Source organism: Ursus arctos, unplaced genomic scaffold, assembly GCF_023065955.2.
Source record: "Ursus arctos isolate Adak ecotype North America unplaced genomic scaffold, UrsArc2.0 scaffold_4, whole genome shotgun sequence".
NCBI lineage: Eukaryota > Metazoa > Chordata > Mammalia > Carnivora > Ursidae > Ursus > Ursus arctos.
Window position 1 is genome coordinate 19,534,010 of NW_026623056.1, and position 24,364 is coordinate 19,558,373.

The 24,364-nt window shown below is 50.7% G+C and overlaps 1 protein-coding gene and 1 long non-coding RNA gene across 12 annotated transcripts in view; one reads left to right on the forward strand and one right to left on the reverse strand.

The window, feature by feature from the left end:
- Positions 1 to 542: 542 nt before the first annotated feature.
- BCL6 (BCL6 transcription repressor) overlaps positions 543 to 24,364 on the reverse strand; it is an 84,057-nt gene continuing 60,235 nt past the window's right edge. Inside the window, exons 1-10 of one of the 5 annotated variants that reach the window (XM_026496663.4) lie at positions 23,202 to 23,269; positions 12,607 to 12,645; positions 11,599 to 11,770; positions 9,840 to 10,061; positions 7,253 to 8,224; positions 6,531 to 6,715; positions 4,982 to 5,149; positions 3,764 to 3,894; positions 3,506 to 3,643; positions 543 to 1,792 (exon numbers count right to left, since the gene is read on the reverse strand). In XM_026496663.4, coding sequence (XP_026352448.1) covers positions 1,649 to 1,792; positions 3,506 to 3,643; positions 3,764 to 3,894; positions 4,982 to 5,149; positions 6,531 to 6,715; positions 7,253 to 8,224; positions 9,840 to 10,061; positions 11,599 to 11,759 — 2,121 coding nt within the window. In that variant the 5' untranslated portion in view covers positions 11,760 to 11,770; positions 12,607 to 12,645; positions 23,202 to 23,269 and the 3' untranslated portion in view covers positions 543 to 1,648. The other 4 variants (XM_026496686.4, XM_026496652.4, XM_044383416.3 and 1 more) reach the window with 4 other exon arrangements.
- LOC123000918 (uncharacterized) overlaps positions 23,375 to 24,364 on the forward strand; it is a 94,690-nt gene continuing 93,700 nt past the window's right edge. For all 7 annotated transcript variants that reach the window (XR_008957388.1, XR_008957383.1, XR_008957385.1 and 4 more), the window contains exon 1: positions 23,375 to 23,866. This is a non-coding gene — a long non-coding RNA (uncharacterized LOC123000918). The remainder of the gene's footprint in view (positions 23,867 to 24,364) is intronic.

Here is a 24,364-nt window from a genome sequence, read left to right on the forward strand (position 1 = left end):
TGAGTCCATACATACCTGTCAATCGTCAACCACACAGCAGGTACCAGAAATACTTCAATGGCACCAAGGCTGCGAAATGTATGATGGGGCCAGACCTGCCTTCACATTGTCCCCTGACCCGCAGTGGAGAGAAATTGTTTATGAAGCCGGGAGGCAAGAGGAGCCTTCACAGAATGGGCAAATTCTCCAAGACACAGAGAAGGAAAGGACGCCTATAACTTTGTGTCAGAAGGGCTAGAAGAGAATTCATGAAAGCTCAATGAAAAACAGAGCTCCGAATGAAAACCAGACAGAAGCGAGAACCAACCAGAAAGAGAGATGAGAAGTGGTCCATCCCACATCCCCCACCGGCGTTCCTCACGACCAGGGTCTGGAGCCTGCAGCCCGTCCCGGTCTGGGCGTCAACAGCGGGTCCCTGCCCAGTTTCCAGGAGCCAGCCCCAGCCTCGGCCTGCCCAAGACCCCAGCAGCCAGCAGCACTCCTCTCCAGGAGCATCTCCCACTAGGTTCAGAGCAGAGGAAACCAGACCCATTCAAGTCCTGATCCCAACACGAGGAAAGACCGGAACGAGCCCACTTGACTTTTCAACATTTTATTCTTGTATTTGTACAGCTATATTTTACAACGCGGTAATGCAGTTTAGACACAGCCAAACCCTGTCTCCGGAGTAGTTCTAACACAAGCATGACGCAGAATGTGATGAGACAAACATTCCCAAAGAGAGCTTAGTTAGCGACGACTTCAAGTCCCTGTGTCTGCCTACACTTCAGAAAGGATGGCGCGCTCGTCCGTCACTGAACACTTCCATGAAAAAAGGCACCGTAGGACACGTTGTACAGGTATATACAAACCGAAAACTAGAACAAAACTACACATTTTTCCTTCGGCAGCTTTTTTTTGTTCTTTTTTATGTTTTTTTTTTAATACACACTTTGTAAATTGTAAACCTTCACTTGCAAAAAAATACAAATACACTGAGGCATCTTAGACAAAATATTTTCTTACTTATACAGATGCAATACTTAAAATATTCTCTTAAGTGCTCTTTCTCAATAAAGATTCTCAGATCCGTGTCTGCCTGCAGATACAAAATCGAGCCTTTAACGCAGTTTTATATTTTTAATATATCTTTTTTAGGTTTATATATATTTATTTTATATATATATATATTTATATATTTACAACTCTGCCATATATTCCTTCACCTTTGGTTAAAAAAATTAAAGCCCTCTCTTTGATAACATACCGAAGTCTCTTCTTTTAAAAGAATGCACATTTACATACAAAAGAAACGTCTGTCCCCACAAAACATATACATTCCTCATTTTGCAGACCAAGTCAAGTCAGAACTTCTGCACACTCCCCCACTTTGATATATAAAATGATTTTGCTTTTTGCTGACATGGTTTGCCTTACACATAGGAGAAGAAGCAATATTATTTTCTTAATGTTTTATGGCAGTGGGGGAAGGGGAGCCGCCTTGGCCCCCCCGTCCCCACGCCCCTCCCCCCACCCCCACCCCAGCTATGATTTGCACTAGTGGATGAAAGAGGCACTACATCATGGGATGAACATCGTAAAGTGTTACAGTATCCTTTGGGTAGATTCTGAGAAGGGACTCGAATGGAAAGCATCGACACTCCATGCTTCAGCAGGCTTTGGGGAGCTCCGGGGGCAGGTCAGTGGCGGACACGCGGTATTGCACCTTGGTGTTGGTGATGGCGCCGTGCTTCTGGCGCAAGTGAAGACGCAGCTGGCTTTTGTGACGGAAATGCAGGTTGCACTTCTCGCACTGAGGGAAAACCAGAGGCAGACTGTTAGCGGTCATCGCTTGAAGTCCCAGAGGAGGAAAGTCTCCCTCTGAGCAGCTCGTCCCTCTCGAAGGCCGGGTTAGGAGTTCCGGCTCCAGCTAAGCGGTAAGTGAGCTCTGTACAAGTGTCCCTTCCCTGTTTTCTAAAGTGGGAAGTGTGACGTGTGGCTCCTGCTTTTCCGCAGCCAAGCACATCATTTCTCTCCGTGGGCCTCGGCTTTCCCTTCTGTAAAGGACTGAGTTGACATGCTCTGAAGGTCACTCTTAACTCGACACTGATGCATCTAAACTTCTAGCAAATACTTACTGTATTCTTACTGTGTGCCAAGGACTAGCCTGACACTTGAGCGAATTCGTTAACGGAATACAACGACTCCGTGGGGTAGGTACGATTATCAGGCTCCTTTTACAGATGAGGATATAGGGGTATCGAGAGGGGGAACTAACGCGTCCAAGCACAAAAAGCAAGTGAGAAGATACTCACTCAGGGACTGATAAACAAGTGGATGAAAATACCTACATTTTGCAGGTTCCCATTTGTGATACAGGGGAACCATTCATTGGTTCGTCCTTGTGTCCATCACTACCTCCAGTGATGCCACAAACCCACCAGAACAGTGTCACGAACACAGTGGTTTTCACGCTTGTAAGCCATGGGACTCTCTCTTCCAATTCAATAGAAACTCAAAAGGTAAAAGAGGCCGTGGGGTGGACGGAAAGAGCACAGTCTGAAAACTGCTCATCTACAGCACCTTTGTCCTTTTACAGAGGAGGAAAACTGTGGTCCCCCGAGAGAGGGTCAGGGCCTGCCTACGGCCCTAAAAAGAGCTGGTGTCAGATCAGAAGAAGAACCAGATATCCCAGCTGCCCGGCCAGTATCTCTCCCCTCTATAGCAGAGATCGCAAACTCTTTTTCACTGGGAAAGAGCGGGAGAGTGAATATATCACCCCCACGACCCTGCCCCTGAGGTAGGAATGTCCCCATGGATAATATGCAAATGAATGATCATGGCTGTGTCCCAATAAAACTTGGCTTATGGACACTGAAAATGAAATTTTATATCATTTGCACATGTCACAAAATATTATTTCTCCATCTTGCAGCATTTTAAAAATATTAAAACCATTCTCAGTTCATGAAATGTTCAAAAATTAGCCTGCAAGCCACGGCTGGCTAGAACCCTCCTCCAGAACACTAGGATTCCAGTGGCCCGTTTGTGGTATCCTGTTGTGTAGCTGGCTACCTGCTCCTGCTTATAATGGTCTTTTCCCTGTCTCTTTATTATTTTTTTCTTATATCACCATATTTTTCTGATTCTCCTCCCACTCCTACGGCTGCCCCTTCTCCAACACCTTGGGTCCTCTTAAGTAGACATCTAGTCCAGCATAGAGGCATATTGTAAGAAGCCAGTTAGTGTGGAAGGAATGAATGACTCCAAAATCGATGCCTCTATAGTATGGAGCTTTTTCCTAGGGACCAGACCACCTAGCCCAATACCCCCACTTTACAGATGAGCAGACTGAGACACGGCCAACGTCAAGCAGCCTGTCTGACAACCAGCCCTAAACCAGGTCTTACGGCCATTAGTTCAGCAGTCATCCCACTGTGTGCTTGAGATGGGAGCAAACAGTTCTGCTGCCTGCCCCTCCCCCGCCCCTCCCGAGCCAGCCGCCGGCCACGAGAGGCTCACATACATGATAAGGTTTCTCTCCCGTGTGGATTCGCAGGTGGCTCTTCAAAGTCTGCAGGTGCCGGAAACGGGTGCCACAGATTTCACAGGGATAGGGCTTCTCTCCAGTGTGGATGAGCACGTGGGCACGGAGGTGGGCCACCTGAAAGGAAGAGCAAAGCATGAGAGGCTCTGTTGGGGTGGGCTGTGCCCCGCCCCCCGCCCCGGAGCCCCTCATCAGCATACGGAGGCTGAGGGGTTTTTTCCCCACAGCCCTGCTCACTTGTACAAATCTGGCCCCACAGGTTTCGCATTTGTAGGGCTTCTCTCCAGAGTGAATTCGAGTGTGGGTTTTCAGGTTGGCTGGCCGGTTGAACTGGGCTCCACAGATGTTACAACGATAGGGTTTCTCACCTATTCCAGAAGGAAAGAGAACAAAGAAAGCCATATTTGACGGAGGTCTCCACAGTCCCGGGTCCCCGGATCTCAAAGCAAACTGCCCTTCCTGGGCCACCTCAGCTTTCTCTCCTTTGGAAGATGTCTGAGAGAGGATCCAGGGCCTGCCACCGCATCCCCCTCGCCAAACACACACATACCAGCATGGGCTGCAGGCGGCCAGGGTCAAGGAGTAGATTGGGGCACAGGGGACACAACACCGGGGGTGGGACAGGGAGGGAGGAAGGTTCCAGGAGGCCTTTGAAATAGCTGTGTCATTCGGATTATCTAACTGCAGACTTGGACAAGTCATTCTCCCTCTCTGGACCTCGGTTTTCCTCTCTGGAACTTGAGGGGTGAATTTAGATGACACAGTAAGGCTCTTCCAGCTCTTCCCTTGGGTAAGACTAATTCAGTAACCAAGCCATTCACCAGGAAGATACAATCAGGCTGCTCTAGTTTCTCTTTAAAAAAAAAAACAAAAAACATGCTTTTCCGCTTGTGGCAACGACAGCTGGATTCCATTTGCAAGAAGGCTGGGGCCTGAGTCAGAGTCGATGGTCAGGCTGGGGAAGTCAATAGAAGGGCCGAGCCTTGCTTCGTGGAAAGTTTCCGGGATAATGGTCACATTTAAAATACCAAGAAGGAGTCAACTTTGGACAACAATCGGGTTATTAGAAGCTACCTGGGAAAGGAATGTGAGCTGATAAGGAACAAGCCCTTAGAGGAAATCAAGAGGCTTGTAATTTTTTCTGGGGTTACAAGAACCCTATCTACGTTGGCTCTCTCAGCCTTAGTTGCTTCACTCGCGCGTGGGGATTAACACTTCAGACCCAGCAATGGAGGAAAAGCGGGACAGAGCATCTCCGAGAAAAGACAAAGAATACAGGGAGTGGATGAGTCGCTAAGCAGACATGTCAGGGTTAGGCCCACATCTGGATCAGAGCAGGGCCCGCTCCCTGCCTCAGCCCGCGGGGGACCAAGGCCCCACACTGCTTTTTCTAGGGTCCTCCCCCCATCCTGCCCCCAGGAACCTTGGCCAGCTGCGGGGGAGGCGGGGCCATACCCGTATGGACGGTCTTGTGGCTGGCGAGGTTGCCCTTGTAGCGGAAGGAGGCCTGGCAGCGGTCACACTTGTAGGGTTTGTCACTGTGGGTCTGCAGCGTGTGTCTCTTGAGTGAGGCCTCCTCAGAGAAGCGGCAGTCACACTCATTGCAAAAGAAGGCCCCGTTCTCTGTCAGAGGTGGGTGGGGGGGAACACCACCGTTAGAGCGGGGAAGGGAGGTAGGGCTCCAAGGCCGCTCCCCTCTGCAGCTGCCCTCAGTGCCTTATGGAACCCCCAAGCTCCACCCACCCAACATTCCCGGCCTGTGGGCGTTTTATTTTTCTGAGCATTTAGAGTCTCTGTCATGGAGGAGAAAGAAGACAGAGTTGAATACTAAGGTACAGAGGGGAAACTCAAACCACCAGCTACCCATATGGCCTGTGCCAGCTTCAGGAAAGCTCAGCAGGGTTCTTCCTTCTCTAGAGAGTTCTGAGAACTGATTTTGCTTTTCAGTTCATGGTTTTATTTACATCCATACACAGGAGCCCTGGAGCAAGACCCTTCACCTCTCTGAGCCTTTCTGTGCCTCTATCTCCAAAATCAGGAGAGTCAGCCCCATGCTGCCCGCCTCACAGGAGTATACGCTGTGTACACAGAGCATTCTAGGAATGTGAGGTCCAAAATCCAATGGTACGTGGAGGCCATGAAAGGAGGAAGTAACGGTGAGCAGGGTCACCCTGTATCTCTCTGGATTTCACGTCCCCCAAACACTGCTATGAGATTGGGAGAGCCAACAAGGACGGAAGTAGAAATGGCGGCCTAGACAGAAGGGACTGGATGAAGAGAAAAGGCAAATAGCCAGGGGGACGGACAGGGACAGTCCCTGCTCTCCCAGCTACACACACACGTCCACAATCCTGTGCCACATCTCACGCTGTAAGTAACTGATTTTTCCCTTCTGTTAGAACATTTTGAAAATGACATGTCATGATGGCTCACCCCGGATTAGGTATGATGGGGCTATCCTGTCAGAGCTTGAGGGAAACGACTGACTTTTCATCTAATAAAAACTGGGGATGCCAATCACCGAGTGTCCAAAACTTCAATTTAATAATTCAGTTCACCTAACCTAATTCGGCTAACATTAGCTGAGCACCTACCCCATGTTAAAAACTCCCTCGGACCTGTGGCAGACGCAGGCATGAGTAAGGTCAGCTGCTTATCCTTACAGAACGCAGGGCCTAGCAGGGGGAACCGACACAGGTCAGTCCGGGTAGTTGGGTCCCGAGGGACTGAGAAAGCTCTGGGAGTTAGAGCCAGCCCCACAGGCTAACTTGGCTGGAATGCCGCTGAAAAGGCTGTTTGGTCGTTCGCTCCAATACCTCATCCCTGGCTCGGGTCAGCCTGGTTCAAGAGGTAAAGAGTGGGGTGACGGGCTGGTGATTTTAAGCGCCCATGGCCTTCTAATCGGGGACTTTTCCGAATCAGTGACAAGAGCATAAGTGAAATGGAAATGCAAGCCCCACGAAGCGGAGACAAGGGCCTTCCTTCACCGCGGGAAGGGACTCACCACAGCTGGAATCCGAGTACTCAGACTGGGTCTCTCCCATCTCCTCGGGGAATGTGGGGCCGGCGGTGTGGAGGCACATCTCTGCGTGCTGTGGGGACTGCGAGCCGCAGGATGTGCACTTGGGGGGGTGCAAGTAGAGCGGTGAGTGGCTCTCGCTGCTGCTGCGGGGGGAGCCTGTCAGGGACCTGTGGGCAGGAGGAAAGAAAGCCTCAGCAGCTGCAGAGGGTAAAGCACCTCACCTGGCCTGCATGCTGCCCCCTCCTTCCTGTGCTCAGGTGAACCCAGAGGCCACAGCTGGATCCGGGGCCACGAAGTCATCCTTAAGCCCACCTCCAAACAGCATACGCCCTGAGATCCCGGACGGGTCCAACTGGACCAAAACCCCAGCCCAGGCCAATTTCTTCCCCTCGGTACTGCAGTCTATCGGCACGCTCAGTCCAAAGCGAGTACGAGATCACCCGGCCACACCAAGACCAAAGGAGCTGCCCTTGGGATTCATGGAATGTTCTACCACAGATGGGAGTTTTCTCTCTTGCTACCACAAAATACACCAAAGTTTAATACGCTTCCTTACTGAGGCCAGCTCGGCCAATGGGTACTTACTCCACACTTCCACTATACCCAGTATTCAGGTAAGAAAAGAACACAGCCCCTGCGTCTATCAGAAGAAGTGGCCCCCATGGGACCCCCCGACCCCAGGCCCAGACTGCCTCTGAAAGCACCTGTTGACGATGTTATTGAGCCGGCTGGCCTGTGGGATGGTGGAGTCCTCCCCGCTGGCACTGAGCTTGGTTGGGGACTGGAGGTCAAGGCCCTCGGGCTCCATGGGTGGCTGGCAGGCCGGTGGGGCGGTGTAGGCTCGAGGGGAAAGGCGGCCCAGCTCGGCCTGCTCGGGCCCCTCCGGTTTGGCATTCTGGTTGAGGCTGTTGAGCACAATGAACTTGTATTTCTTCCAGTTGCAGGCTTTGGGGTCGGTGGGGCTCTTGGCTGGAGGGGAACCGGAGGTCTGGAGGATGCAGGCATTCTTGCTGCTGCAGGACTCTGTGGGCGAGTTGGGCTGGCAGTCAGACTTCTGGGGGCTCTGTGGACTGACCAGACCCTTGCGGTTCAGGGGTGCACTAGGGGGCTCGAAATGCAGGGCGATCTCATCCTCTGAGGAGGGCCTCTCTTCCTCCTTGCCAGCCTTGTCACAGGGGAAGTACGGGGCATTCCGGGCCGAGGGGGCGGCAGGCTTGGGGCCCTCGGCCACGCCGTAGTGCATGTCACTGCGTGTCTCCTCCGGGGCTGCCTCCTTGGGTGAGTAGATGATGCTGTGGCATGCACTGGGAGATATCTCCACGGCCGGCCGGCTGTAGTCCCCAGGGACGGGCCTGGCACTGTCGCAGGGGTGGGCCCGCTCCTTAGGGAAGGGGTTGGCCACAGGCATCCGGGCATCCCGCAGCTCCTCGTCGGAGAAGAGGAAGCTGCTGACGGGGAGGTGACTGTAGACGGGGTAAGAGGCCGGTGGGGTGGACAGGCCGCTGTACAGGCTGGGGGCGAAGGCTCTGCTCTCGCAGCCGGGGGCGTTCCTCAGCGGTAGATTATTCTCCACCACCTCACGACCCCGATAGGCCATGATGTCTTGGGGCATCAGCATTCGGCTATTCAGGAACTCTTCACGGGGAGGCTTGATGGCAGGAACCATCTCTGCTTCACTGCAGGAGAGAACAGAGAGGAGACACGGGCCTCCACGTGAGAACTGTTGAACAGAGGACTTTCCGAGCAACCCTGGCGTATGCGGCCACATTCGCGCTTGGTCAGCTAGACATGAGGGATGTGGCTCTGGAATAGGGAAATTCTTGCAGTCACAAGGCTTTCACGCTAGCCATCTAGCAAGCTGGCCCACAGTGTGGGGGACTGGACCCAGACAAGGGCAGCGAGTCAGCTGCACAATTTGGGCCTGCTTAGACATGCTACCACATGTGTAAGCCGCATTCTGGGCATATGGGTGTGAATCTGTAATTCTTCAGATATTACAGAATGTAAAGCTTTCAGAGCCCTTATTTCATCCATGAAAAATCCTGCAAAGGAAGAAAGGCATTACTGTCTCCATTTTATACACATGGAAATGGAGGCTCAGGGAAGGAAGAAGTTCAATGGTGCATGTCCAGAGGGTCATAGACAAACTGGTGCCTTGTGGGAGAAAGGACTCACCCTATAAGCTGCCTGGAGTCTTGGGGGAATTTTCTTTGGAGGGCAGGCAGCAGCCAGACCTGCTCTCCAATCCCAGCTGTGCCACTTAGCGGCGATGGGACCTGGAGCAAGTTACTTAACCACTCCAAGCACAAGGCCCGACCCAGAGAAAGTACTTGTAAACGACCCCGATGATGACCTCACTACCATTATCACCCACAAGAGACAACGAGCTCTCGCTGCACATACTTGAAGGGACATTATGTGGGCGAAAAATAGGCCAGCTCAACATAATCACAGTTAACAGAGCTAGAACCAATGAGTGCAGGTTAAGGGAGCCAGATTTCAACTGGCCATAAAGAGGAGCTTTCTAACGGTCCGAGGTAGACAGTGTGGCTCTGGGAACACTGGGTTCCTGGCTCCTGGAGGTGATCAAACAGAGGCAACAACCCTTCTGTTTCATAAGGGAGGCAATCACCCTAGAGCAGCCGAATCAAATGGTGCTAAAAAAGTCAAGCCCCGAGTTTCTGCTCCACTTAGCAAAGCCCTTCACTTTGTGGGCTCTCAGGTCCCCCCTCCCCCCTTTAAATGATGGTCAGGTCTGACCAGCCCTCAAGGAGGGGATTAGACCCAGTGAACTCGATTTAATTCAACAAATGTCCTCTCTCGTAGGAGCAGGGCAACATAAAAGATGAGGAAAGCAGCCCACGGTCTGGAAGGGGAACGAAGGCACACATGTAAATCATTATAATAGAAGTCTAAAGGAAAACTAAAACACATATGCAAATAGTTAAAATAGAAGGAAGGTCTAACGGACAGGCAAATGGCTTAGGGAGACAGGAGAAGAGCCGAAGGAGGAAGCGTGGCCATCGTAAAAACATCCACAGAGGAGCCGGCTTCCAAGCCTGGCCTGGCGGGATGGGTGGGAGGAAAGGGCCCATCCAATGAACGGAAGAAAGCAAGAGGGGAATGACTGCACAGGGTATATCCGGATAACAGCGCAAGAATTAAGAAGGCAGAAGTGTGCAAAAACTAGCGGAAACGTAGGCTGTGGCACATCGTAGAGGATATGCGTGCATTATCAAGGATTTCCGGTCTCTCCCACTTCCAAGGGCTTCTACCTCCGCGACAGCTCACCTGGCCTTGATAAACTTCCGGCAAGTGTCCACGACGTGCTCCATCTGCAGGTACATCGCCGTGGCCATCACGGCCATGATGTTGCCCTCCCGCAGATTGAGCCGGGACGTGTACATGAAGTCCAGGAGGATGCAGAACCCCTCGGGGTTGATCTCAGGGTCCAGGTTAATCACACTCAGGTTACACTTCAGCTGGTCTGTGAAGATGCTGTAGAACAGGCCACTGCAACACAAACACACGTGTCCCAGGAACAGGCAGGACTGGCGGTCAGTTACAGCCAGCGTCAAGGCTCGGCTCCTCGACCCTGGGCCTCGCTCCAGAATTCCATGGTGATTAATAATAACTGCCGTTTACGGAGAGCTTACGAAATGCCAGAGAGTTATTAAGCACTTTACATACATTATCCTGTGTTGCTCACAACCTTGCAAGGTAGACATTATCATTCTCCCTTTTACAAACGGGGGAACAGAGATCAGAAGTTAAATGATCTTCTCAAAGTCACAGAAGCTATTTTCCTTATAGTCTTCACCGCATGGATTACCAGAGTGAAATCTAGCACTCATTTGCAGTAACCATTTTTAGTCTATGACTTTGAGATAAGCATTTCTCTTCCTATTCCAACACATGATCCTTATTTTTAAAATGCCATTGTCTGTTTTTAGAAACAAGTTGGGTATCGACGATAAATAAATAAAAGGGTGCCGACATCTACCGTCTACTGATTTTCTAAAAGTCCGCAGACTTTCATAGGGTCAATACTCCCAGGAGACACAAGTCAGACCTCAAGGCGTGCCTCCAGGACCTTGTTGTCTGGTAGAGGAAAGAGTGCTCAATTTCAAGTCAGGATTCGGGCTGGCAGTTTGAGTCTGCTCTTTCTGAATGGGTTGCCAGAAGTGAGCCAGACTTGAACCAGTGAGTAGCTGTGCAACCTTGGGCGAGACACTTAACTTCTCTGCACCCTGGTTTCCTTCCCGGCAAAGCAGGAAGAGTAGCGTCTACCTGACAGGGTCGTGCATGCCTGGCTCAGAGTAAGCACTAGGTTAGCATTTTCTATTACTTTTATATCTCTGTAAATTCTGTTCTCGCCACTATTAAAACACACGTGTCTGCTGTAGATGTAGGGTAGGCTCTCTGCTGGCAACAGAGATCCCCGACTTTACAACAGCTCACCAATCTGTACCTTTGTTTTATTGTCTATAAAAGGGAAGTAATTATGCCTCCATAACATAGAAGGCCACTGCAGAGATCCAGGGAGATGATGTAATACGAACTAGCTCCCAAAACTCGAAATACTCGACAAAGAGGAAGAATCGGCTGGCTCTCCCTCCCTAACTTACACGCACATAGTCCGAGACACCCATGGAAAGATAGCCACAGGACAGAATACATGCAGTTACAGAATAAAACGGTAAAAGACTTCAAATTCACTTGCTTCAAATACTGTAAAACCCCCTTTCACTTCTTTATTCACTGGTTAACTGAAGTTATTCTCTGTGCTTGTCCCAAACACATCCTTTCTTGAGACAGTATACCATTTCTGCTCCCTCTCTTCCCACAGAACAGAAACTCTTTCTTCTCCAAACGTGTGTTCATTCATTCACTTTCTGGGAGCCTACTCCGCCAGGCCACATGCTGGCGGTCTGGAGACAAACGAGACGTAATTCCAAACACAGCAAAAGGCCTGCACAATTTGCCTTGCTGCCTGCCCATACCATCACTGCCCTTTTATACATGCATCTTTCCCCCCCAGGCCCCTCACCTGCAGGCCATGAGGACTGTCTTATGGGCTCTGAACTGCTCACGGCTCACCACGATGACAACATCAGTCAAGATGTCACGGCTCCGGAGGCGATTAAGGTTGAGAAGAACGTCACTGGCGTGGCGCGTGAACTGGATACAGCTGTCAGCCGGGGAGGCCATTTTGTCTTCACCTGGAAAGAAAGGGGTCAAAATCTTGTGAGTTCTCCGAACCCAATTCCTGCTTACCAGGGATGTGAAGACAGGGGTGCAGCCTGCTAACACATGAGATACACACCGAGGTCCCTTGTGTTTGGTCTTTGACCAATTTGTGGGCCCATCTCTGGGCATTACAGTTCACATCTGTAAGATGGGAAACATAATCTTTCTCTAACAAGTTGGAATAGAAAGCCCATTCGGGGAAAGCAGAAGTGAATGAATATCTGTAGAGTGCTTTTCCCACATACCAAATACTCTGCCTAGCGCGGAGAGGCAGTGAGCATGTTACAGGGAGAGAAGCCACAATTTGAAGGTTAGCACGCCAGCTTTATCTTTTGCTAGCTCTGTGACTTGGGGCAAATTGTTTACTGTTTCGGGGCTTTGGTTTCCCAAAATAGGAGGAGTAATACCTATGTGGTTGTAAAATTTAGAGACCTGTGCCTGGTCCATAGTAGGTTCTCCAAAATCGCAGCTATTCTCGTCAGGATCTCATTTCATTATCCCAGCCACCATCTGTTCTTCCTCTTTTAGGCTTTAGAATTCTCTGAATGTACTTCAAGCTCCTAGCACATTGCTGGCGCATAGTAGGTGACTACATGGGCTCTGAACTAAGAAATGAGCGAGGGAATGAATGATCATACAACAGTTAAGATAGTCTAACACAGGGGTAAATGGGTGAGGGAGAGGGAATCGGCTATCCTTTATCTCATCTAATGAAAAGCGGCCAAGTTCACAGCAACACACGCATCGGCAAATTCAAAAGAAACAGTTTGTCCACAAAATTTTAAAGCATATAATTAGATTTACTTACCCAATGCCTTGATTCACAGTCCAAAATTTTGCTTAAAATCTGCAGGGAAGAGAAAAAAGCAAACAGAAATTGATTCCATGAATGTTAGATTGTCCACTATAGTCTTATTTTAGACACATGTATTTAGTTTTACTTTGATAGCTGCAGCCTGCCAGCTGGAGTGGTTTTACCACAAGCTAGCAAACATTTTTCCAGCTCTGCTCTTACGGAAACAACAGGCACCGAAGCTATGCGATAACCATGTTTTTGCCCTGAGTACTGGGAACACGATTGCACACATTAATTATATGTAGTAAACACATGTAGTGCCTTTGTCAAAGTAGAAAATGGATACCATCCAAAGGCCACTAGTGTTTGTGGGAAAGAAAACTAGAAGAAAAGTGGTTCTTTCAATATTAATGAGAATGATCCTTCAGGGGCCTAAGAACTCTGACCAATCTCCAAAACCTGCTAAAATACTATCTTTCAAGTCTTAGAATGATTTCTCAAGGTCTACTGGGGTCAATGTCCTTATCTCTATTTCACTCCTGACAAAACTGAGGCTCAGGGGTTCAAGTGGCTTGGGTAGGACAAATAACCAGCCAGTAATTCTTGACCATCTGAACATTTAAGACTAAATACAAGGTGTGCAGAATATACCCAGAGATGGTGTATCTATGCTTTTCTTGAGTATCTTTGTCTTTTTCAAAGTTTCCTTTTCTTTCCCTCCTTGGTCTAACACCAGATAGAAGGCTACACACTTTCAAGCTTGTACTCCCCCTGCTGGCCAAAGATATTTAACTGCGTGCTTTAGCTAAGCACTGGCCAGGGAGCTCTCACGAAATATGCACCCGCTCCACATTGGTTTCTCTAAAGCAAAATAATGTTAAAGCATAGGTGTAAGACTCTCGTTTATGATCACATGTGGGCTGCAAAACAAAACAATATCTGAGTCCTCTTCCACTCTCCCCCCTCCTTTTTTTTAAAGCATAGCCCTTTAGAGCTATTTTCCGGGTAAAGGGGCCTGAGGCCAGGGAGGTCATGTTGGGCCACGTAGATGGTTAGCGGCCCAGCCCTAGGTCTTCTGGCTCAAATTCCTGTCCCTTTTCCAAATCAGCCTACGTGCTGTAGAACATGCAAGACAGCACCCTAATGTGGGTGAATCTCATTTTTAAGTTCCTTCCCCACACAAACACTTTGCCCCCATTCCAGGCTGCTGAATCTTACCAAATGAGCACTCTAAAATGAGAGGTTTCCTTGAGTCTGTAACCAAACACTCTGACATTTCTCTGTGGTCCCAAGTGCCAGTCACTCAATCCCATCGGCTTCAACGTTAGTGTGTGCATGTGAGTGAGTGAGGATGAGGGAAGGGAATGGGGGAAGGGAGAGGACAGAAAGAGACCAAAGAACCTATTTCCTCCTCTCCCATCCTAACTCAAGATGGGCAAAGAGAGATACACTAGATCGGTCCTAACCAAAGTTCAGTTGATTGTCCCCGTTGAAAAAGAATGCTGAAGACACGTGAGAGTTTCATTTATAAACCGTCTCCTCTTCCCCCATGAAAGACATCCCTCAACACTTCTGGAATACCTAAGGCTGTCCTTCAGCCAGCTTCAACTACCAGCTCGCTTGTGAATTCCCAGTCACAGACTTTTGGAACCGCGGGAAGCCCAAATTCGCCATTTCACCTTGGCAAGTGGCAATGACTCATTCCATATGCACATCGAAACAGACCAAACATTCCCCATTCTCAGGGGTCTGTCTACTTGTGAACCTGGCCCTGGGCCTGGGCCTGGGCCATTTTCATTCTCCACCTCTGCTTGGTTAAACACAAGTGCACATACACTGAGGACCACGTTCCTATGAAGTCCACTCCTTCTTCAGCTAGCTCTAACTCAGGAGGCCCCACAGCTACTGAGTGTGTGTTATGGTGGATGTGGGAAGCCAGGCCTCCCTCTGGATGCTGCAAGTGTGGAAGCACCTACAGCTGTTTTGCTTCTTAGGGACCACTCAGCCCTTTCCCATCCGTTACTGTACGGGATGCCTATAACAGCCCTGATTCACTGAGAAGGTCACCGAGGCTCCACCCGGTAAGCCTCCACCAAGACTGAAAGCTAATCTCCAGCAACGTCCTGGACAAACTCCGTCCCCTAGCTTCAGCCATCCCAGCGATGCCACAGGCAATACTCATAACACAAAATCAACTGCCAAGAAAGCAAGGCTGTCAAAGAGAAACTGACACTGATGACTCCAAGGGCCCAGACCTGGACTCTCTGGAACCCCATCCCGCCCCAGCCACAGTAACACCCGGCCAGACCTAAACGTTGTCTTTCCACCCACACACTTTCTCTCTTCTGCCTTTTCAAAATCTCTGGATCTGCAATTAGGCACCTTGAAGAGAAGGCAGATCTTTTAAAGGAGTTGGAGATGAAAAAAGAGGGACCTTTCCCTCTGAAAAAGGCAGAGAGGGAAGTGAAAACAGCAGAAGGCGAAAGCAGGGTAACAAGAGAGCAGGTGAGAGAAGGACGAGAGGCGAGGTTAAGAGCGAGAGTGAGCCAATATGAAAACTCCCATCCATCCTTTTTCCCGGCTCCTCCACTCGGCGGGCACGAAGCAGCCGTTTCCTCGCGCGCGCGCACACAGGGGCACAAAGCCGAGCCGGGCGCTCCGCGGCAAGCCCGGGCTAGATCCGCCGACCCCGGCCTTACCGTACCTGCCCGCCAGGGACCGCCCACCCCCGGGCGTTCTGGGGGCGCCGCTGCCCATCTGCCGCGAAGCCCCCGCAGGCGCGTCGGAGGCCCCGTGGTGAGATCGTGGCAGCCCTTAATTTGGTTGCATTCAAATAAAACGTTTCGTGCACTTCGGTAGCTAACATTGTGTGTGCTTTTTTTTTTTTTTTTTTTTCCTGTTACGCCGTCAAGGCAGGGGGTAGTGAGGGGAATGGCACAGCCCTCTCATTCCCGGAATGTAGTCGATCTCAGCTCAGCGGATTTCACAGAACACTTTCTGCCTACCGCCGGCTCCAACGAGAAGTAACTTTCCAGGAAGCTGCCGGCCCCGACGGCCGCCAGGATCGCCGCCTGCGCCGCGAGGGCCGCCGGGGATTCACCCGGGGAGGGGGGGCCGCCCGGGGAGGCTCGCGGGGGAATAGGCACACTTTCCCCTAAATCCCTCACCCGCGCCCGGTCCAGGACTCTGAGTTCACCCGGCGCAACCCTTCCCCATAACAGTTTTATAAATGGGGAAAGTCACACAAGTTAGTAGCCGAGCCGGCCTAGAACCCAGGAATTCGGGTCCAATCTGAGGCTCACTTTATGACTTCAAATTGCCCAATTCTGGCCTTTGTTTGCCTGGTGCGTCATTTATTTATTTTTGCTTTTTGTTTTTTGCTTGCCTCCGCCCCCCTTTAAGAGGGTGGTTAGGCCAGGCGTCAAGGTCAAAAAGATGGGAGTCCCTAGAATTGAGGGTCTCCATCCAGCGCGTGCCAGACGACTTGTAGGAAAACCAAACCGAAAGCCCCTTCCGCCTACGTTGGCAAATAGGGGAACCCTGCTAGGCTCTGTTTCCGCCCAAAGTCTTTAGAATAGGAGCTGCCAGGCCGAACCTGGCCAAGTTTCGGGATTTCGGAATCCGATTTCTCCGAAACCTTAGAGACGACGTAAGGATTCCGCAGAGACCGGGGCGCTGATTCCAAGGATGCCTCGCTTTCTCTGGGCCTTCCTTGGAATTATAACCCCTGGGCGCCCTCTCCTAATTGGTCTTAATAGTGGGCTCCGAGAGGAATTTTCCAGGGCCAGGGGCTCGAAAGACGCAGCGCCCAAGGCCGCAGTCCAGTCCTAAAACCCGCGGGTGGCGTCACACTGCGCCGCGCATCCCATCAGCGGCGGAGGCGGGGTCAGGGCCGTCGGTAAAGACTGGGCCTCATCCGCCTCAGAAAGTCCTACTTTGAGACTTTCTCATCCCTTCGCCCGGTGGAATAAAGGTGAAAGCGAAGGTTGAAATTTAATATGGAATGGGGGTGAGTATCTAGGAAGGGAAGTTAAAATTAAGTACATGCACTTATTGGGAATTAGGATTCCCGTAGTTCCGGGAGCTCGAACCTAATCATGTCTTACCGCTGCTAAACACTAGAGAGAGCCCTCCATCAAGGCTTGAAACCGACAACCCCCGTGTAGCCCCGCCTCTCCTTCCCATTGACCTACTTTAGACACAGTCTCCAGATTTGGAGAATGCCTTTCGCACCCCCCTCCACCACCCCTTCTCTAATCCCGGCCGGCCGTTGGATTATTGGTAATCTAATGACTCCAATAACTCGCCGAGAAATCCAAAGGAGAATCTGGAAGTGCAAAGCACTGTTTAGGGGCAGGAAGTAGGGATTTTAATTAGGCTGGAGCTGCCATAGTGAAACCAGCATCAGGGTTCCTGCAGGAGCGCTCCTTTTCTGCGCAGCGGCTCAGCTAACCAGCTGCCCCAGTTTAGCCACGGTGGTCCAGCGGTAGGGGGTGTGGTTAAACCGCGCCGTTGTTTTTGTTTAAGGGTGAAACACTCTTCGCTCTCTTAACTGGGGGGCGGGAGGGCGGAGGAGACGACAATAAATGAAAGCGAATTTGATAACGCGGTAGCCTCAGCAGTAGCTTTGGGTGACCAAGGTGTTCGGGGACATTGTGTCCTGACTTTATTTCTATCACGTTTCCTGCCAACAGCGCTCTTTCAAGCCTGCAAGCTTCTAGGAAATGCAATAAAATAGAGGGATGTGTTTTATCATCAAGATCTGAAGAGGAGCTGCAGAAGGGACGCTCCCCATGCGCCCAGCTCGAGACAGCCTTCCAGAAAGAGCCGGCACACAATGCCAGCAAACCACGTCCCCGAGCAAAGATATCTCGGTCATCCAGGCTGGACTGGGCTCTGCTTTTGCAAAAAGGCTGCCGGGGGAGGGGAGCGGTATGATGTCCCCAAGCAAACAATGCCTTTAAAAATCCGATCTGGACAAAAGTCAGCCAAGGTCTTTATTCACGTTAATGAAGATGGAAGGCACTAACTGTCCTTGGAAAGCGATGAGTCAAACTTGACCGCTCTTCAAACACATCCCCAGATTCGTTTCCAAACCGAACAGAGGCGCGTTTCTCCGACGCGGCCTCCGACTGCTCCCGCAGTGGGAGAGGCTGAACTCGATTCCCTCGGACCACAGCGGTGGAGACCTCAGCATCTCCCGCGAGTGCGCGCGCCGGCGGCTGTCGCTAGGGGTCGCCGGCACCTCTACGCGCTTTTGCCATCTTAAGTTTTGAACTCCGAGAAAATAAAACTTTGCTTAATAAGAAGCTATTGTGGCCCAAATTCTATGAGGATTACACCCTGACTGTCCATATGACCCCCCATCCCCGACACACACACACACACACACACACACACACACACACACACACACACACACGAAACTGATCTCTGGCCAAGCCACTAGGCAGCTTGGAAGGAAGGGGAAGAGGGTGATTTCAGAATCCAAATGTGAGCCTCGGGCGAAGCGAGTTGCATCTCTGCAAGTCTAGGGACTGGGACTTAATCACTCACTAACACAGGCACGCTCCTCAAGATCTGGGACCCCCACCCCTCAGCACCGCGGTAGGCTTTCCGTATCCGTCACTGAAAATTAGTTACGCTATACTTTCTAAAATTCCTCCAAAACACCTGGGGAACTGTTCCCAGCTAGCTGACCTGAAACATTAAAATCATGGGTATCTCTTAGTGCTGGTCCTTTCTCTTAGATACTTCAAAGGAGCGGAGATAAACTGGCCTTTGACTTTAAGTCACTGACCTGCAATTCAGAAGGTAAAAATCTGATCCCGGTTAGGGTACTAACTCACCACCAGCAACAGGCCCCCCTCATGAGGCCGCCTGTTTTCTCAGCTGTAAAGAGCTTTATGTCTTAGAGCCTCCATGCATCCCTCCACTACCCACTTCACCCAGGGAGACGGCACAGCGACAGAAAGATAGTGTGTTCAAAACGGGTTATTTCATTAAGGTTCTCTTAGTGGAGGCCGATGCCACTCGCTGAGCGACCGTGGTGGACACGGCAAGCATCTGGAGGCTTCCGAATTTTCATCCGCCTTACCAAGATTTTGGCGGTGAGGTGTCATCCTCATCGGATGTTGCCCTCCTCTGTCAGCCTAGCACCTGGTAGGGCTACTTGGGAAGGTGACAGGGTCGGTCCACCGCCCAAGCTGGGGGGGGGGGGGGGGACTCGGCTACGATCTACCACTAGGTGGCAGACTCAGTCCGTTTGAAAAATCACCGCGCAGCCACAGCCTTCCACAAACGACTGCCCCCCACTTTTTTTTTTTTTTTTTTCGGATCTGTTAGCGGGAGGAGGTTGCCTCTAGAAGCAACGCTGCAAAACATTTAATTTACTAGATGTAATTCCGTTCTTCCCGATGCTCACTCCTCTAGCAACCACAACGCGGTCTCTGGAGCTGTGTTCATGTATTACACGTTGGTTTTTCCAGCCCGAAAGGCTGAATGTATTAGAAGGGAAGGAAAGGGTGCGCTTGTCTTCAAAAAGCAGAATGGAACTCGAAGGTATTAGCAGAGCTTCTTGCCAAACACTGGTCGACCAGCAAAGAAAGTCGGGAATAAACTCCTGATTCCCACGGAGAAAAGGGGTCCTGGAGGCCAAGGGCAGGGTTCCACCCAGGCTTACGGCTCGGTAAAGGCGGAGGGTGGGGGAAGAGGGGCTGACTTTGGCCTTTGGCGGGGGTGCTGGTCACAGACTGGGAGGCGGGGAGGACCGGGAAGAGCCATTCCTGGCTTCCAGCGGGGCGAAGAGAAAGGGGCCGGCTTCGCCACGACAGGGCACCCTCGCTCGGATCACTGCGGCGGCATTGCCACTTGTTGCGCAGTGCAGGAAGCCGGTACGCGCCACACTGTTTCGACTCCCAGAAGGCTAAAACCCAGCTACAGACCAGCCTACCGTTGCCCCACGCCATCCAGAAACCTCCGTCCCCAACCCAGCCCCCACAGACACGACCATCACCGCCAGCAAAACTACAGGACTTTCAATCACTGGTTTGTTTTTACACCAAGACATTTCTCCTTATCTCAGTGTCAGACTGGCAACAGAATTCAGGTGCTCTGAGAAGTCAAGTCCAAGGGGGAAGGAGGCTATTTCCGTCTGGAGAACTCACCTACTTAAAGCCAACTAGGCAACCCTCCCCGCGCGCATACACACACACACACACACACACACACACACACACTCCAACTTCTTTGCCTCTTATGACACTATCCTGGCTAGAAAGCAACGCTTTTCCTCCCCATTTGAGAAATCAACTACAAAGTCCTTTTTTAAAAGTTAGTTTTGTCTCCCCTTTCTAAAGAAAAACAAAAATCCTCATAAGGTCATTTCACAATGTTTTTCAAATATTTGACTTTTGCAAGTAGAGAGTTTCACCTACCAAGGGGTGGCGCTGCCGCACCACCTCCTCTAAATCTCTTCAAGTTTTTCACAATCAAGTGGGTTGTGAGTGTGCCTACCAGGCAGGGGAGAGAGGGAAGGAAGGATTTTGACATCTAGTCCTGGCTACCATTTACTCAACCAATAACTGGAACTCTTCAAGGCTCAGCAAGCGACAGCTTAAGGGTTTAGAGTCCCATCCCCATCCAGCAAACCCAGAATAAACTGGAGAGTCTTTTCAAGAAAGCATGGGGTAAAACCCTTCACAGTTGAGCACAGAAGAAAAGGCCAACTGGAGAATTCCCTCTTCTGGCTTCCTTCTCCTTCAAGCTGCCCAGTTTACCAACAGCTTCTGGCCTTATTGTCACTATCAACAGACCCTTAAAACCAGCCAATGCTTGGGCCTGCAGTATTGGAAAGTCTTCCAAATAGGATATTGGAAACTTCTATTTATAAGTGGGGGGAGGGGGAAATATTTCCCATCTACAGGTTTCTATTTCAGCCTGAGGACCCAACTGGAGTCACTTTAGCAAGGGAATGCCCATCTCCTGGAGCCCTCTTTCCATTTCCTCCTCCCCCAGAGACAATATTCTTTCTTCTTAACCCCCCCCCCCCCAAAAGTATATATTTTAAAGCAAGAATGTGATTTCACCTCATTCCTTTGAGCTCATGTTTGCTACCTCCAGGAATAGCGTGTGGACTGGGGCCAGATGAACTTCAACTTGGGCTGCAGATTTACGAGGTTCTGTTCCAGTGCCAAAGGCTCTTGGTAGTAAATAGTGAGCAAAATAGATACCTGTCTCCTGACACATCTTGCTGGCCCCCCTCTTATTTTTTTAAGTTATTTATTAAAACCACACACACCTTGCAAAGAAAAAGGGAAACTGGCAGTCTCTGTAGAGGAAGCCGGTGGCATCGCTCAGAGCCACAAACTGTATTTCTAAACAGCCCTTTCCCTGGTTCCCTCTGTCCTGCCCCAGTTTTTTTTTTTTTTTTTTTTGACAGAAAAAAAAAAAGCATCTATTGATACTTTACTTAAAAAAAAAAAAGTAAAGAGTTACAAGATTTTCCTCCTGGAAACTATAAACTGAATGGGGAAAAAAAATCCATAAAAGATTAAATCAGTTTCCAGTGGCTGCTGGTGGTGGTGGGGAAGATGACCAGCTCTCTGTAGTGGTCAGGGACCCAGTAACAGCTCTGGACTTTCAGTACCCTATTTGGGGTCTTTCTCTCCGTTCAGCTGCTGGACCCCCACCACCAACTCTTAACCACTGCAAAAGGGGGCACCCCATAAAAGGGGTCTTTTTCATTCTTCTTTTTTTAATCTACTGGGTTGTGTTTTTGTTTTCCATGCGGGAGCTTTAAAACTCAATTATTGTAACGCTAACTCCATTTTTCGCCAGAGTTCCAATAACACGGCATCACAGAGGCAACGCAATCCACAGTTCTCAAGACACTGACCACGGTCACTACCTCTCGCAGCGCGGTGGCCCCTAGCTCCCGCGGCCCTAGAGCGCAGCCCATTTCCGAGGCTCCAACTCCCCACCGGCTCCCGCCCCGGGCCGCCGCCGCCGCCGCCGCCGCCTTCCCCCATTCTTACTCCCTCGAGGAGAGCCACAGGTTGCAAATCCAACCAGCCTCGCAATCCGTTTTTGCAAAATCACTCACAAAGATCTCCCTTTCGCGCCCGCGCCCCCTCCTCCCGCTCCGGGTCCCTCGTCCAGGGCCACAGCGTGCCCTTCTCTCCTCCCGGGTCTTGCGCGTAGGAACGCGGGCTGGGGCTGTTTGTTTTTCCCCTCGCCCAGTGCAAGGACCTCGGGAACCTGAAGCCTGACGTCGGCTACTCTCCCGTCTGCAGTCGTCTTTTTACAAAGCTCGCACCATGGGAAAAAATAAAACAAAATTTAGGAGAGGCGGGGAACAGCCATTGGGAGCTAACACCGAGTCACGCAGCGCCCAAAACACAAACACCGCGACCGCCAGAAATCCTGCCACCTTCCCGCTCGGCTGGGCCGTCCTGTGAAGCTTCCCGGAGTCCCCGCACGCTAAACGGCACCGCAGGTGCAAACGCGCACCCCTTTGCCACCCACCCCCCAAATCCCTGTCCCGCCACCAGCCTCTCTCCTCAGGATGAGGAGAGGGAGCGCGCGGGGGTTCCCGACTCCCTCGACTGCAACCAAGAAAGAATAATTTTCAAAGTATTCAACATCCCCGCCCCCAGGCAAGCTAAACCTCCCCCAAAACACAGGACAAGGGGACACCAAAACACTCGGATCTCGTCTGGAAGATCGCGGCTCTAAAAGGAAACAGTAGAAACGATACTTCAACTGGGCTTATGGGGGGGGGGGGGAGAAAAACAAAACCCGAGGAGTTCGCTTGCATTTTTCCTCCCAAATCTCGGCTCGGAGGAAGGGAATCTAGAGGAGCGAGGCCGGTGGAAGGGAGCCAGCGGGGCGAGCGAGCGGGCAGCCTCCCTCCTCGCCTCCCGGAGTCACCAAGAAGGACGGGAGAGGAGAAGGAAAGAGAGGCGAGGGAGAGGAGGAGGGAGGGAGGGAAGGGGAGGCAGGAGCGAGGGAGCGAGGAAGGCAGTTTGCAAGCGAGAAGAGGGAAAAAACACAGCCGCCCGAATCCAGCGAGATCACAAGCCGTACGCAAGCAGCAGCAGAAAGAGCGAGAGCGCGAGCGCGCGTCCTCTCCGCCGTCTGGGGCCAGACAGCCCCCAGACTTGCCCGGAGCACCCCCCAAACACTGTCTCGTTCTCTCGGCTCCGGCCGCCCCCTAATTCCCCTCCTTCCTCTCCTCCACCTCCTTTTCCAAAACCAAAACAACACAAGGGAGGGCGGCAAAAGCCTCCTCAAACCGGCCGATTCACTCAAAGACAACAAGAATAAAATAATAAATATATAAAAATCTATATCCTAGAGTGGGAGAGACGTGGGACTAATCTTCGGCATTTATTTTAACACCTGACAGCTAGAATAAATAAATATATACATTTATATCAATAGATACACATAGGAAACTTGGAGCCAAAGCATTTGGCAAGAGCGGAAAAAAAAAAGAATTAAAAGGTAAAATAATGATCATGAGCAGCGGCGGCGGCAGCGGCACCAGCGGCACCAGCGGCGGCGGCGGCAGCAGCAGCAGCGGCAGCAGCAACAGCAATAATCACCTGGTGTCCGGCCTTTCCTAGAAACTTCTTGCATCACCACTTCTAAGAACCCCAGTTCTAAGAATCAACAGAGCTCAATTCTCGGAATTTGAGCTGCGGACTTTACCACTGCTACGTGGCAGGGGAGGACTCGGTGTCAGCTCTCCGGGACTTTTGCCTCTTTTGTCCCATGGAAAGCCCTCAAAACCACAATGTTTTTCCAGTCTCCGGAAGATTTCGAGGTCCTCAGCGGCTAGACGTCCCGGATTTGGAGGTTCGGGTTCGAGGCTCGAGGGGCCAGACGGCGTCCCTCCCTCCCGGGGCCCCGCACAATGGTACGGCCTGCTCCGCCAGCGTCACGTGGGCGCCCCCTCTGTGACGTCGGCGTCTTCGCTGTAGCAAAGCTCGGCCTCTGGAATTCTGAGAACTAATTTGCTATTCGGTGACATAAGAGGGGGAGTGCGCTTTGCTTTCCCGGGGTCTGGGGCTAATTCCTCCTCTCTTACCCATAAACTCAGCTCCTCGAGCTAAATACACAAAAGGGAGCGAGAGGTTCGACCCGTTGGAAAAAGTCTGTTATATATAGTAGCTTTAGAGGCGAGTAAGAGAAAAAACAATAAACACCACAGCTCTTTCCAGCTAGAATATTAGGCACCACGAGAAAAATATTTGCCAAGCAGTCTTCGGTGGGTTCATTTGCTTTATTTTATTTGGGTCTTCTTTTTGGTTTGGTTTGGTTTGGTTTTTCCTTGTTAATTGTGGTGGCTTGGGATTTTTTGGTGGTTGTATTTTGATGATTTTTGGATTTTTTTTTCCTTCTGATTTTTGCCTTTTGCAAGTTTGTGGTGTTACGTAAATAGTAGGATCCCGCATCGGTTGGATTTTGTTTTGTGTGTGTGTGTGTGTGTGTGTGTGTGTGTTTTCTTATCTAATCTCTCAAGCATTTTAAAGAAGATGTGTTATTTTAATATTGTGACTATTGAAAGCAGCTTCAGTTTTTGATCGCATGTAACAATCCCAACCCCCACTTTTTTTGGGGGGGGCGATGCAATTTTCTTCTTCCCTTGGACTTTTTACTGAGAGGAGGCTCTCCTGCACTTGAGGGACATGTTCAAAGGATTTGTTTTGGTTTGGTTTGTTTCTTTCCAGGACAGCAAGTGGTGGGTTTACTCTTTCTGTTATTG